General features: G+C 46.1%; 2 protein-coding genes, 1 non-coding gene and 1 pseudogene across 3 annotated transcripts; 2 read left to right on the forward strand and 2 right to left on the reverse strand.

The window, feature by feature from the left end:
• The first annotated feature begins 145 nt into the window (after positions 1 to 145).
• Positions 146 to 4,362, forward strand: LOC134082318 (uncharacterized). The gene is made up of 6 exons (XM_062537965.1): positions 146 to 197; positions 445 to 519; positions 617 to 1,173; positions 1,261 to 1,430; positions 1,571 to 1,737; positions 1,849 to 4,362. The coding sequence occupies exons 2-6, from the start codon at positions 460 to 462 to the stop codon at positions 4,360 to 4,362; spliced, it is 3,468 nt and encodes a 1,155-aa protein (XP_062393949.1). The 5' UTR covers positions 146 to 197; positions 445 to 459.
• A 1,057-nt stretch (positions 4,363 to 5,419) lies between these two features.
• LOC134083488 (U1 spliceosomal RNA) lies at positions 5,420 to 5,572 on the reverse strand (annotated as a pseudogene).
• LOC134082319 (uncharacterized) lies at positions 5,546 to 14,667 on the forward strand. The gene is made up of 5 exons (XM_062537967.1): positions 5,546 to 5,564; positions 13,102 to 13,266; positions 13,358 to 13,493; positions 13,574 to 13,937; positions 14,029 to 14,667. Exons 1-5 carry the CDS (start codon positions 5,546 to 5,548, stop codon positions 14,665 to 14,667), a joined length of 1,323 nt encoding a protein of 440 aa, XP_062393951.1.
• Positions 7,170 to 7,360, reverse strand: LOC134083490 (U2 spliceosomal RNA). Its single transcript, XR_009939734.1, has one exon. It is a non-coding gene; the product is annotated as a U2 spliceosomal RNA (small nuclear RNA).
• Positions 14,668 to 14,762: the final 95 nt, after the last annotated feature.

The following is a 14,762-nucleotide window of genomic DNA, read 5'->3' on the forward strand; positions in this document are numbered from 1 at the left end:
TTGAGTTAATGTCACTACTACACATATCATGTATTAATGCAGAACCTGTATGCAATAAGTTAACATAAAACAGGTGTCAACAAAAGTCTTTGATGTTGTCAGAGGATGCTAGGGATAGAGACAGAGGAGAAGAAGAGGTGTCCAGGCAGGCAGAGACTTCACGGAAGACACACGCAGAAACCCTGTCACCAGTAGCGGTAAGGTCATGTGGCATCATGGACCACAAAGACTATGCTCGGCTAAATGAATGTATTTAAGTCAAGGGTAAATGCTGTGCAATGCAGTAAGGAAGGCACAGATAAAGGGATGGACAGAAGAGCTAGGGAACGCAACTGTGTCACCCCACGTCTCTCCGTACTCTCTGTGAAAGGGTTACAGTTAAAAATCAAAGCAGAGTCAATCAATCAGTAAATGTTTATACTAACACACTGGTCATTTTTAAAGGTTCCCACATCATCCATGCCCCCTCATGCCATCCAGGCCACCCCGCCGGCTGAAGGAGAGGGTGCACTCTCTGAGGTAATGCTTGGACCTGACAAAAACAAGACAGAAAATGATTATTTTTAGTGTGTGCCAAGTGGGTTTCACTTTATTTGTTTGTTTTCTGTACTTTCAGATGAAGTATGAGGGATGGCACAAGATGTGGGAGTCTGGTAGCTACGGTCTGCCCACACCGGATCAACAGTGGCTGAAGGAGGACGAGGAGCGGGGGCTCTTCCAAAAGCCCATGTCTTACGTGGACAAAAACGGGAGAACGCGGTGGAGGAGAATCCTCAAGGATGACCGCATGTGGTTTTTCCCACCCGAGACCCCTGGCGTGGTAGGGGGGAGAGTGCCCTCGGCTGACGGCTTTTTTAAGAGCCGGGTGTTTTTTTGGAGACCAGTGGGGGTGTGGCGGTACGGTCTTCGTTGCCCTAGGCCTGAGTGTCCTGCGAGGGACAAGACCAACGTGTTCCTCTACAGGTGTGGGTACTCGAAGACCGTCCGTCAGATCTGTGACGTGGGGGGCTGGTACTCCATGCTGACGGAGGTTCTGGCCTGCAACGCCTGCCGGAAAGCCGCCAAAGACTCGGAGGAGCACGCCATCGGCCGGTTCCTGTCGTGGGAGGAGGGTGTCTTGCGACAACTGACTCCAGCGCACAGAGCCGTATTTCCGGCCGTGTTAACATTACGGTGAGCATTATTTCACAGTGATTTGAATACTTTATTGACTGTACAATAACACATCTAAGATTGACAGCCAATGTGTTGTGATTTCAGGCGTGGTGTGGACAAGGCGGTGATCCGCCTCCTGAGGGACCGCACCGAGGGGAACACCATGACCAAGGTGTGGAGGCAGGTGATGGAGGGTCATTGTGAGGAGTACCTGCAAAGGAAGGACCTTTACACCACACTCCTCACCCAGTACACGCAACCTGGAACGATAACAAGTAAGTCAGATTGTCATCATACAACAGCACACACAAACTCCATCCATCTTCCTGCTGTCTCCAATGGGCCCTGTAACAAAACAAAAAAAGAGAAATGTTACACACAGTGTATTATTTACACATTTTCTATCCACTTTCAGGCCTCCTGACTCCCCAGTTCCAGCGACCCCCACAGAGGAGAGAGCTACCCTCGCCTAAGCTGCTGCGGAAAGCGTTCCTCATTGCTGAGGCGGAAAACATTGAGGACTACCGCACGCAGATCATGTCCACGTTCGGCAAGGTCCTCAAGTACGACTCCACAAAGAAGGTATTTTTTGTTACACACAATTTACTGTTCAACTGAATCATCAAAAAAATGTACAAATAACACATTTACACATTACTTTGCTTTTTTAAAAAAAATTATTATCATTATTAGATCTGCAAGAAGTTGTCGGGTGACGGCAAGGGCACTGCGGAGTGGTGCACCAACGTGGCCAACGAGCGGGGGCAGATCCTCATCTCCGTCCTGACCTGCGAGGAGTCGTTGGACAAGATGAGGCCGATGGCTGAGGGGCTCATGGCAAGGTATGAGAGGGCAGGAGAGGCACCGCCTGAACTGTTGTACGTGGACCGTGGCTGCTGTCGTGTCCTGGGTGTTTCCTCGGTGGAGCAGCTGTTCAGTGGATGGGCAGAGGCAGGGATGCTCGTTCGTCTGGACGTGTTCCACTGGATTCACCGCTTTGACGCCGCCCTCAGGACCGACCACCACCCCAAGTACGCCCTCTTTAAGTCGGCGTTGTCTGCTGCGGTCTTTGCATACAACAAGGACGACATGGCACTTCTCCTGCACGCGATTCGTGCCGGGCACACAACCAGGTATGCCTCCCTGACCGACGGTGAGCTCATGGAGACGCATGTCACCAAGCGCGACCTGAGCCACTACGTCAGGAGGATCACTGTTGGGGCCCAGGAGACGTTTGCGCGCGTCCAGAGTGCCATCGACATCCTGAAGGGCGGCGCTGGGATGGACGAAAACCAGGTCCATCTCTTCAAAGACGCCGCAGCAGTGGATCACGTGTGGGCCAACCAGCAGAAGCACCTGGAGTGCATCCAGGATCCACCGGGGCGGAACATGTACACCGTGAAGAGGTACGTCATCCGCAACGGTGTGAGGCTTCCGCACTACACCACCGTGAGGGGGAGCAACAGCCTGGAGGGCTTCCACTCCTTCTTGCCCCGCATGATCCCGGGCCCTCACTGTGCTGCCGTACCCTTTCAGGTGTACCTCCTGGCCGGCATCGCTCGCTGGAACTCTGACAGGGAGTCGGCGAGTGTGAGAGGGCAAAAGGGAAGGAGGCACATGGTCTACCGGTCTCCTCTTGTCCACCGCCTGAACCAGCGGTGTCAGGAGCTGTTTGGGGAGGTGGAGGAGGTGAACTACAGGCCTCCTGTTCCAGCTGGTGATGAGCGGATAGGACTGGAGTACCTGTTTGCTCAGTCTGCTGCCGAGCCATTCAGCGCCCCTGACCACTACGTTCAGGCCCGTGAGGCGCTCCAGCAGGCAGAGGACGAAGGAGATGATGAGGTGGAGGAATCCCCAGTGGATGCGGAGGAGGTGGAGGAGGTGGTGGTGGAGGAGGAGGAGGACGGCGATGCAGGCTACACCTCTGACGGTGAGGGTGACACACTAACACCGCTCAGAAAGAACATCTCCCTCACCGACCAGGCCGTGGCTGCCGAGCTCGACCCCTGTGTGGAGGACGTGTGCGGGCCCAGCCATCTGCCGGGGTACGAGCATGTCGAGGAGCTGAGCCGTGTCCTGGTTGGCATTGCCTTGGAGGAGGGGAAGCTTGCCATCACCAACTCCACCAGGCAGAGAGTCATCGCTGCATGGAACAAGCTGGACCTCCACGACAGAAGCATCCAGCAGTTTGACTCCCTGTACTCTGCTCGCTGGGGAAATGCCCTCTTCAGCCGCACAAGTGGCGATCCAGCAGAGTCGGCGTTAGTACAGAAGCTGAAATTCAGCAAGAGGTACTCCGCCGCACATCTGCTGGATTCCAGGAAGAACAGGCTGATGTACTGCATCATCAAGCAGCTCTGGCTCCATCCCAGCTGTGGCGGCAAGGCTCGAGGGTCACCACAGAAACAGCAGATCACCTCCATGTACCAGCGGGTGCAGCAGAGGGTGACTGTGGATGACGCCGAGCTCAGCAGGCTGGGGATTCCAATCCTAAAAGTTAACAGCAAGTGTGTGTCCGAGTTCATCCGCAGACAAGAGGCCTTGTCTGCGAAGAACGTCACGGACCAGGGGTTGGATGTCCTCCGTCGCCACCAGAGCGTAGCGGGTGATGATGACACCGCCACTCAAACCCCTGCACCAGAGTTGCCAGTGGAGAGGCCCCACACCAGCCGACCTCAGGTGGAGTATGAGGTCACGCCATCTTTGGCTGGAACGCGACTGCTCAAAGCCAGAGTCCCCCGCCCCGTCCCCTGCCCCATCCTTCCTAAACCAGCAGCAGTAACGCCATTAAGCCAAACCAGTCTCCAAGCCACCCAGTCCAGTCAGGGAGTGATGCCCGCATCAGTGATACTTACCTTGTCCACGGTGCAGGATCCCACGCCATCCGCTGCCTCGTCCTCGTGGTCCCAGGCTCCCACGGCAACTGCTGCTGCCTCATCCTCGTCACAGGCGTTATCTAGATCAACGATCTATAAAAGAAGACAAGATGAGCGCGCAGGGTCTGGACCGCCACGCCAGATGAAAGCTTACGCCTGTGCCCTCTGCGGCCAGCTCACACAAGGCCACAGAAAGTACAGGAAGAAGACCTTCTGTGAAGCTTCAAAGTCCTCCCCATCAAAGGACTTTTCTGGTCAGACATTTCAGACATTTGGGGACTTTCAGAAGGCAGTTGACAGTCTTTTGGGTCAGTCACAGGCCTCTGAGTGAAGTGTACATACTGTGTATGTGTTACTGTAAATAGTTTTGTATTTTACTTTACCATTGAGTGTGTGTGTTGTGTGGGGCCCAGCGGGCAGTCAAGCCCTTTCAAGCCCTTTCACGCACTCCTGTAACACTTGGGAACCAGGGACGGACACACGCACCTATCTCAAGCACTCAGGGACACACACACACAAACAGATATACACAGTTTCTGTCCTAAAGCTGCAGTGTACTTTACTGCTTTGACCATGCACTGAAGTGGTCAGCCAGTTCTTTTGTTTCCGTTCTCTGTCAATGGTTACCTATTGATGTCTTTCCAAAGACACTAGTGCTAAGGCACTGCACTATAGTGTTTTCCTTGGCTATATTATGCACTTGGGTCAATAAAGAGACCTGATTTACAATAACAGTGTGTTGTGGTACTGTCATAAGCCAATAAATACAATATGGCATGTTTTTACCTGATTTTATTGTTCAACAAACCATTTCACTGCACTGTAGTGTTTTCCCTGGCTATATTGTGCACTTGGGTCAATAAAAAGACCTGATTTACAGTAACAGTGTGTTGTGGTACTTTAATTAGTCAATGAATACAATATTGCATGCTTTTAACTGATTTTATTTTTCAACAAACCATTTTTTGCAGCATACAGTAGGGTGGAACGTTCAGATTGGGCCTATTGGGCCTTTATTTAGATAAAACTAATGAAAATAAGCGTATTACATAGTTATAGCTCATAATCCGCAGCATCAGCACCACTACTCAATGACACAAATGACGTCATTTTTAACAAATCATTTTTTGCTCAAATGTTTCATCACAGTGCAGCTTTTGGTTTATCAATGTAGAATTTGATATTCAGCATCACTAATTATGAAAAATTATATCAAAAAAGTTTTAAAAGGGTCAGAAAACGTGTGGTACCCATGATACACCATGCAGGTCACCTGACAGCCAGTTCCACTCTGTTGACAGCCCAGGAACCTATAGGAAACAAATGCAAATTAGCTATTACATCACCAGGGACCTTTTTTCAACCTTTTCACCCTTGTCCAATCAAGTCTTGTATTTGTCTTACAGTCTAAATCAAAATTTGCACTTCGTATGGCCCCATCGCCGTTCGCAGGGGTCAGCACAGCACGGAGTGCAATGGCTGAGCCTCGCCCTGGGTGAACCACCTTCTTGATCATGGTATCTCCCCTGCCAGGTAAGTATGAGTTGCTACTGGCAAGCGAGGGTACTAGACTAAGTGACATACAATTCACATATACGTTATGCTATAGATGTTCTTATAATAAAACACACAGAACAATAACACATTCACACAAAACTTTATGCCTGGTGACTGACTCAAACTAAAATCATGCGGTGCTTGAAATAAGACATAAAACAGACAATGAATGCTATTCTGGCTATACCATGACCCACCAGTAGCCATGACGTAGGGAAGGCTATAATAGACAAAGCAACCCATGTGATCTGTTGGGACATGGGGTCATCAATAGCCCAGAAGTAGGGATATAACTTCATTTGTAAAACTAAAAGGCACCAACAGTACACCATCTTGTGCTACAGCCGTGTGTGTATTCCATAATTCTGTCTAAACTATGATCACTACTGATGGCTGTCTAGCTAGCAATTGCTTAGCCTATTGTTTCTATTCAGCAGCAATCTTAAAAGATCAGCCTGAGAAAGGGTAGAATGCTTCAATCAACATTGGTACACAAAATAAACACTTGGGTTTTCAACTGTACCACACAGAAATCATACTGTGCTTGAATCAAAACATTAAAACATACAATGAAATATGAGATGCATGATACACATGGTGACCATGATGGCAGAACATACATCTGGTTGTGCATGCTCTGCCTATGAACTGATGTACCTAGTATCTGATGTGAGGCTGCATCATGTGTTGATGATGGGGATCTCAATAAACCCCAATGTATTTTCCATTACCTCCGCTGTGTTTGTGTCTATGTCTATGACATTCTCTGGTCATGCCAAAATCCCACATTGCTGCTTGAACATAGCCTACGTTCGAGCAGTATCTCTAACGCGCTTTTAAATTATTATTATTAAGTATGAAAAGCAAAATGCTGAAATGCACTCAACATAGACCAAAGTTTAAAACATTACATTCCTGTAACTACAAACAAAATGACAAAGCCAAATGCATCGTCGATGTTCTGTTATCACAGTGCTATTAGCACACTACTACACAGCAAATAGCCTGTTAACAAAAACAATGGCCATCAAACAATCAGCAGCTGCGATTCGATATGACAGACATCGGCGTACTGTTGATTATTCGCAGTCAACGGCATGAGGAAAATAAATGTGTTTCATTGGGAGTCTCATTTCTACTTTCCAAAAGTTCATCATATCGTAACCATAGACAGGAAAACGTAACCCGCGCCACTGTGTACCCTTTATAAAGGTCCGGCGAGGGGGGAAAAGAGCACGTACACATGCGCAAATGTTCCGTCTACAACGTAAACAACGTTGAGAACGTACTGATGCTGAAGCAAAGCTTTGCAGGATCTTTGATTTTGTTACAAATATCATACCAAACATATCACGTCCAACACTAACATTTGAACAATAATAGGTTGGTCTGCTGTGCATCGTGTAATACAACGCTAGCCTCACAAGGAGACTCGTGTGTAACCTACAACACTAACTAGCAAAATGAGGTCAAAGACGACTATTAGAACTTTTTATCAATGATTCTGCACTTACAAACACGAGAATAACAACTTAAGCGTTAATATGTTTGCTAAATGTGGGCATTTTTTTAACATGTAGAGGGGGGTGCACCGTTCCTGGAGGTACTGCAATACCAGGTCGATGCGTGGAGTGGACGGAGCAAGCCCCTATTCCATCTCCCAGTTCCAAAAATCAATTTAATATATGGTCCCCGGGTAGGGGACGTATCAGATATTAAACTGATAAGAACAGATACTACACTTGATCTTAGCCAAAAGGCCGAGAAGCGATACTGATGTCAACCACTAATGAGGGACTGCATTCTCTGTCCCAATTTTCACGATTGCGGCGTTCATAGTAACTGGTACATTTTTACCGAGACGCCAGAATATTTGCGCATTCCCATGTCATTACCATGTCATTACCTACTTAACGTTTTAAAATAATTTAATCGCTTTATATTTCGGACTTTAGAACAACTGTTTTGAATAATGGCTTAGGCGAGGCAATCACAACCAATCAGAAACGAGTACATAAAATATAAGACGTAGAGATAATATTAATACGATTTAAGGGAAAGTGTACCAATAGGGTCTATGAATTAAAGACCCTAAAACAATCACCACAAAATGTGGTTGCTAGAAAAGACTGTGGTTCCAAGTTTAAGGTTTAATCGTCGTATAAAAAGGGGGATCCCTCCACCTAGTGGATAAATGTGATATGACAATGTAAATACAGCACTAGTCAGTCTTAGCACATTTCCATCTGACTGCAGGAACTTGCCTTCAACTTAAATCCATTTAACTCACCAGCTTAATAAAGTAACCACTGAACAAGCATGATACATGTATATTTACTTAAAACTTCTGTTAGTGATGAACACTACAAACACCACAAGGAAAAAAGAGGAAATTGGCAAGAACTATTCTGGCTTATTGTAGAACTACAAACCACTCTGTAAATAATACATACATGTCCTATAATATTTACAATGGCTTCTCTAAAACACATGCTTAAAAAACTAGATTGAGTTAATGTGCATCATATCAACACATTCTTTTTCAGTCTCCCACTCCCAACCAGAAGGAAACAAACTTGAGTCGCCTTGCAGAGCTACTCCCGCTATGTTACAAAATGTTTTTTTATTCTAACTGTGAGTTCTTTGGGGGAGAAACGAGAACGCGCACGTGTCCTGAATACACCTGGCTTAATATATTCACTCCTACTCATCCTGGATTGTCATTAGTGAAACGAGTTGAGCAAGGATGACCAGACAGCGCTATGTCAAACCTGGCTTTATCACTTATCTTGGATGTCTTAATTCTGCTTTAGTGAAATACCCCTCTGGTGTCTGATGTTTTAACTGTTGGCGAGCAGTGTCAAGACGTTCGGCATCATATTTTGGGCAGCAAGTGTCAAAACAAAGCTCACTGCACACACAGTTGCGAAAGCAAAACCTATGTGGACTTCAGTGCCTTCAAAACATTTATTCCACTGAAGTGTTTGCAACAATGGGGATGAGAGGTCTAGTAAGTGTCTATAGTCATTTAAAGGGATATTCCCCCATTTTTGGAATTAAGCTCACAGGCTGAAGCTAAAAGTTATATCGCCAGACTCACAGAATGGCTGGATGAATGGGAAAAAGGTAAACATCAACTGTTTTGCTTGAGGGGAGGTGGAAAATTAATAAATCTTAATTCCAAAAATGGCAGAATATCCCTTTAATACTTGTTATAGGTCTGTATGAGTGATATAGAAAAGCAACTAAACAAACCTGGTGTCTGGAGTAACTCTACAAAAACGGATACTGGTAGTTATGGTGTGGATATTAACCATACAAGGGCTATATTTCCCAAAGTAGTTGCCAAACGTCGTCAATGACCATAATTCAAAGGCATAATTCAAAGGCAAGCCCAATCTCATATTTCTATCATTTCTTGACAAGCAATGTATAATAGGGCTGCACAATTAATCATGTTAAGTGTTTCCTAAACCTGTCTGACAGTGCCTGCATGTGCCAATCAATCACAGCTGTTCCCTGCACTGTGCAGCCTGACATTTCCTAGATGCCTTGGAGATGAGTAGCATTAAATTAAAAACTTCTAACACATAGCACATACGATATTGTTTGCACCTCCAAGAGGTCTGTGACGTAAGTTTGTATCAAAGAATGGCAAGCTGAAGGTGAAGGGGCTATCCCTCAAACTGGATGATCCGTTGTTGGGAAACATTTCAAACATGAGGCAAACGCAGTCAAGTTAATAAAGAACAAGTCATAAGCAAAGTAGGTCTCAACACTCACGCACCACGAGATAATGTGATTCCAACTGACAGATCTCACACAATCTTATGACAATCGCGCCTTTTCTTATCTTTTTACTTTCAGTCTGTGCGTCCTCCACTGTAAGACTTGAGCTGATGACCGGATCTGTGAATTTTGTTCAAGTAATTTAGAAGACACACTCATACAACCTACGATGTGTGCACTAGTTGCTTGAAATTACCAAATTTAAATCAGACAATTCAACAAGCAACTCAACAGGCCGCACGTTATCCTGCAAGAGAGGTTGCGAGGACAGAGATAAGGGCCTTAAGAGGACAGGAAAGGAGGAGAGAGAAGAGGTCCGACATGTTTTGTGTGGTTTTCATATTGAACAGAGAGTCAAATGTGTTACGAAGGAACATAAAAGGGGCTCATAAAATAAATGCCTACCTCTAAAAAGAACTTGCACCGTGGTCCTTCGGGGGCTCAATACATTTTCATATTTTCTATAATCTAAGACTTATTTAATCTTATATTAATCTTATTGTATCATTTTATAGCAAAGCAACCACTATTATTACATTATTATTAATGGCACTATATTGTTATTCCTAGGCTTTTCCTTTTTACAGTGCATAGAAATGCACTGTATTGTTATTCCTAGGCTTTTTCTTTTTATTATTATTAAATAATCTCCAATCCAACTCATCGTAGGAACTTGGTTCAAACGTTGACACATAGCTCTTGCATCTTCGTTCGTTCAATTACTTTTCATATTTTTATGACTTTTAAGCTGTTCAGCGGTGTGGGCTTGACGCGCAGGATTTTAGAACTGTTTTCTATCCCTGTGCAGCTGCTGAGCGACAGACGTTTCTAGTGGGCTTTGCTCCGTTAAAAACAATGGAGTTCTAATTTATTTCTTGTCGCGGCACACCGTACGTGTCTGGCGGGCGCCCGCCTTTGCTTTTTGAGATATTAAATAAAAACGAAACTTTATTTAACATTGGCATTGTGACATCATAATAGGCTTTTAAAGAAATAGAATGGACTCAATAGAATGGAATCAACTGCGCCTGTGCTCTCTCATGTAAACCCACTGACTGACTGCAGCAACTTCAATGGACCCTCTTCTCTGTGTGTCACTCCATTGAACTGGACAGCTCACTTGTCATTCCCACTTTCTTTCGCTTCTTTTCTTTCACTTCCTTTCACTTTCTCTATCTCTCTTTTTAAACTATATCTAAAACACTTTTTATAGCAAAGCAACCACTATTATTACCTAGCAATAACCTAGCAACCACCTCCATTCCCTGGCAACGACCTAGTAACCACTTCGATAATGGCAACCAGCTTAGCAACCGATGTGATTTCCCTAGCAACCACTTTAAGCAAAGTAACCACTTTTATTAAAAAAAAAAATTAAGCTTTGTTGACATAATTAACATTTTTAGCATAACCTGGTTAGCATTGTTAACATAGCTAGGCAAGCCCATCTATTGTTCTTCCAAAGCAAGCACATTTCAAACATTTTTATTCAACAATAATATTATTAGTGGGCTTGCTGCAAGGCAAGCCCATCTATTGTTCTTCCAAAGCAAGCACATTATACTTTATTATTCCCGTTCACCCACTTTTTTAAGACGCCTCTTCTAGAGCGTTTGAGCTATCGACGCGGTTCTAACACTAAAAAATCAGGCCCGATCCGGTGTAGCTTGCTTGTTAATGTCGGATGGCTGCCGGTTGTCGTTTTTCCGGTATTCCCGTTTTTTGGTCCCATTAAAATGAATGGGGGTATTTTTTTTTGCAGCCTGTGTTTTTTAAGCATTGTTGACATAATAGAAGTCATTAGCTAGGTTGGCATTGTTAGCATAGTTAGCATGGTTAGCATTTTTAGCATAAATGCTAGAAATCATCAGCTAAGTTAGCTAATCAACCTGGCTAGCATTGTTAGCCTAGTTAGCATTGTTAACAAAGTTAGCATTTTTGCAGCCCACTCTTGCAGGTCCTCAGACATGCACATTTCTAGTTTTTTTCCTGTTCACCCACTTTTTCAAGACACCACTTCTCCTAGAGCGTTTGAGCTATCGACGCGGTTCCAACACTAAAAAATCAGGCCCGATCGGGTGTAGCTTGCTTGTTGATGTTGGGTGGCTGCCAGTTGCCATTTTCCCGGTATTCCCGTTTTCGGTCCCATTGAAATTAATTATTATTTTTTTCTCTTTTTTTAAGTGCATTGTGCATTTCATTTACATTATTTTCCATTTTGCAGTTATGAAGTTAACCAGGTTTACATCCCATCACTAGTTATAACAGTAGGTCATATCGCGTAGAATCTGAATTTCTGGATCACAATGATGGTACATAAAAAGTTGCTATAATGCTAAAGTTTTTCCTCTTGCGTTTGTGAAATGGAGCTATTATTCTCAGAGACTAAAGATGGCCTCCAAGCATGCTTATCAATAAAACTTTAATGCCATTCCCATCTTAAGCAAGTCAACCCAAATTGTTATCATATTTACATCCCCCGACTGCTGAAACTATGACCACTACTCCTGCTGCAGACACATTTATTTTTTTACATCATATCAGGGGAGAGCGCGAACGCAGTCCCCCACTACCAGAAATTATGCAGTCGAGATTCCCACATTTGGGGAGTTCGCAGAAGTCGGCGCCAACGGTGTGCAATCAAACTCTAGACTGTAGACTGTAGACGGGCTTTCGGGCGCTGCGATTGGACCGGAGGCGGTGGTGTGTCTAGAGTTTGGCCAATCGGCAGCGTTCGGCCAGGCTCTCTGGCCAATCGGAGCGCGGCGGCCGGCTCGGAACTCTAGACTGTGGAAAAGCCGGCTTCGACAGCTGCCATCGAGAGCCGGTGAAGATCGCTACTTCCGTGAAGTGTTTTTTCGTATTTAAGGTGAGTGATCGTCATAACACGCTTGGGTTGTACCTCCGTTGGTGGAGAAATAATAAAATCTGTCATGCCAAGGCACGAACGTAACGCGATCGCCGGTTTTCGGCCATTTAAACCGGCATCGCCTATAGCGGTGGCTGGCCAGTCGAGGTTAGTGATAGCGTCCGTGCCTCTCTATGCAATCTCAGACCAGATAAATGACTTTAATTGTCATATTTCATGTGCCACTTGGGTGTTCTTTCCCACGGATACCGTACATGACCGGTTTCCGTACACTGCCATTGATTAAAATGACACTTTGGCCGGTAGCAGCTAGCGGTGTAAACTATCGTTTCTCCCGGTCCGAAAATAGCCTAGAGTGGGAAAATGTTACTCTAAGGACTGTATTTGTAGTGTCAGCATGCCGCAACCTGTTTTATCCACCAACTTACGATTTAAAAAATCAACATTATGTTCATTAGATGCCGTAGTACTTGGCCGTGAACTGCGAGCTAGAGTCTAGACTTCTGATTGCTGATTGGATTAGTGTCTAGAGTTCACAGTGGCGAGTCTTCGCTGATTGGTTGTCGGCTGTCCCCCTCACCCCTCGCTGACGCTGTAGGCTATTTTCGGCGCTGTAGGTTATTTATAGCTGTACTATTAACTCTGCAGGCTATTTTTGGCGTTGTAGGCTATCGCTGCACTATTTACTTCTGATTTTATTTTCCTTTTAGGGCAGATTAAAAATTATTAAAGTATTACCTACTGCGTAATTACAGGTCAATGACATTTAACCTTACTTAACCTGGGTCAAGGGATAATGGGGGAGGGGAGGATTTGTCACACGAAGCACTCTGAGTTTACTGCTTGTCTTCACAGCAATGGACCCTCTGATGCCTGTCCTGTCCATTTTGGACAAGACAGTGCCGAAAGATAGGCAACAATGCCTCCTAAGGGCATCTAAGGAGGCCAAAGCTATTAGGCAGCCCCATCTGACACAAGGGGACGATGGGTTAAGAGATCCCAAAACAGCTTTGGAAGAAGGTAAATAGTTATGAGTCATAGATGTGTTTACATCCAGCCATGGTAATTAAAAGCAGGGCACTAGAACCATTTGTGCTTACCTCGTCTTCAGCTAAGAGGAGGTGCCGGATGGTCACTCCAGACCCCACCGAGGTGCAGTGCCTGGGCCAGCTGGTGCTGACCTTTGGGAAATACAGTGGGAAGAGTTTCAGGTGGCTGGCAGAAAATGATGTGGGGTACATTAAATAGTAAGTATGTCACAGTAATTAGTATTACAGTGTCTATGGCTGTGTATTCCGCAAAATAACACTGTGATTTAATGCTTTAGTGTCCTTGATCGCCATATCAAGGAGTGCCGCCATCCTGAAAGGGGTCCCATTAATGACCAGTGGGTCAAAGACCATCTTGTGCAGTATGTGCAGCTGTTCCCTGCCATTTCCTGCCACCTGGAGGTAAATGTAGACCGGGCGATCTACGGACAGGGCCGCTTTAGGTCCTTTACCTTCCAGGAGATGTGGCAGTGGCACAGTCTGCACAAACGCCTGCACGCCGACCCCCAAGCTGGCAGCGATCATGAGCGGCGGATGGCCCTGGAGGCACACACCTCCGTGAAACAGTGGCTGGCCATGAAGGAGGAGGACATCAGCGCCAAGTCCTTGAAGAGGTTCAGGCAGTATATCCTTGACAAGGAGGTAAGTTAGGCCCTGTTTGTATATATATAAAAAAAAGTACAGTGCATTATCAAAATAAACTTCAAAGCTTGAATTCAACTGTATATTACAGAAACATCAACAGGATACGGCTGCCTCTTCCAGCGCCCCCAAGGCCTCTGCTGCTGCGTCTGCCTCCATCTCCACAGCCCCCGCAGCTGTGTCCACCACTGCCATGGTCCATCCAGCCCCCGCAGCTGTGTCCACCACTGCCATGGTCCATCCAGCCCCCGCAGCTGTGTCCACCACTGCCATGGTCCATCCAGCCCCCGCAGCTGTGTCCACCACTGCCATGGTCCATCCAGCCCCCGCAGCTGTGTCCACCACTGCCATGGTCCATCCAGCCCCCGCAGCTGTCTCCGCCTCAGCTTTCAAGGCCCCTGCAGCTGTCTTCGCCTCAGCATTCAGGCCCGCTGCTGCTGTGTCCACCACTGCCGCCAAGGCCTCTGCTGCTGCGCTTTTCACCACCTCCAAGGGCAAGGGCTCTGCCAAAGCCTCTGCCACCACCTCCAAGGGCAAGGGCTCTTCCAAAGCCTCTGCCACCACCTCCAAAGGCAAGGGCTCTGCCGCTGTGTCTGCCATCTCCTCCAAGCCAACATCTGCTCCAGCTGTGTTCGCCTCTGTCCACGCCTCCTCCTTGTCATCGGATGATGATGATGATGATGCTCTGATGGTGGAAGCTCTGGCCACTATTGAAAGACAAGGTATTTGAGTTCATTATCTCCCTTAACAATATCTTAACCATATCTATCAACAGTTGAGACTGAAAGGGACTATTTCAGGCTGTGCTTTCCCATAAAGTCTTGA

Source organism: Sardina pilchardus, chromosome 6 (assembly GCF_963854185.1).
Source record: "Sardina pilchardus chromosome 6, fSarPil1.1, whole genome shotgun sequence".
Lineage (NCBI taxonomy): Eukaryota > Metazoa > Chordata > Actinopteri > Clupeiformes > Clupeidae > Sardina > Sardina pilchardus.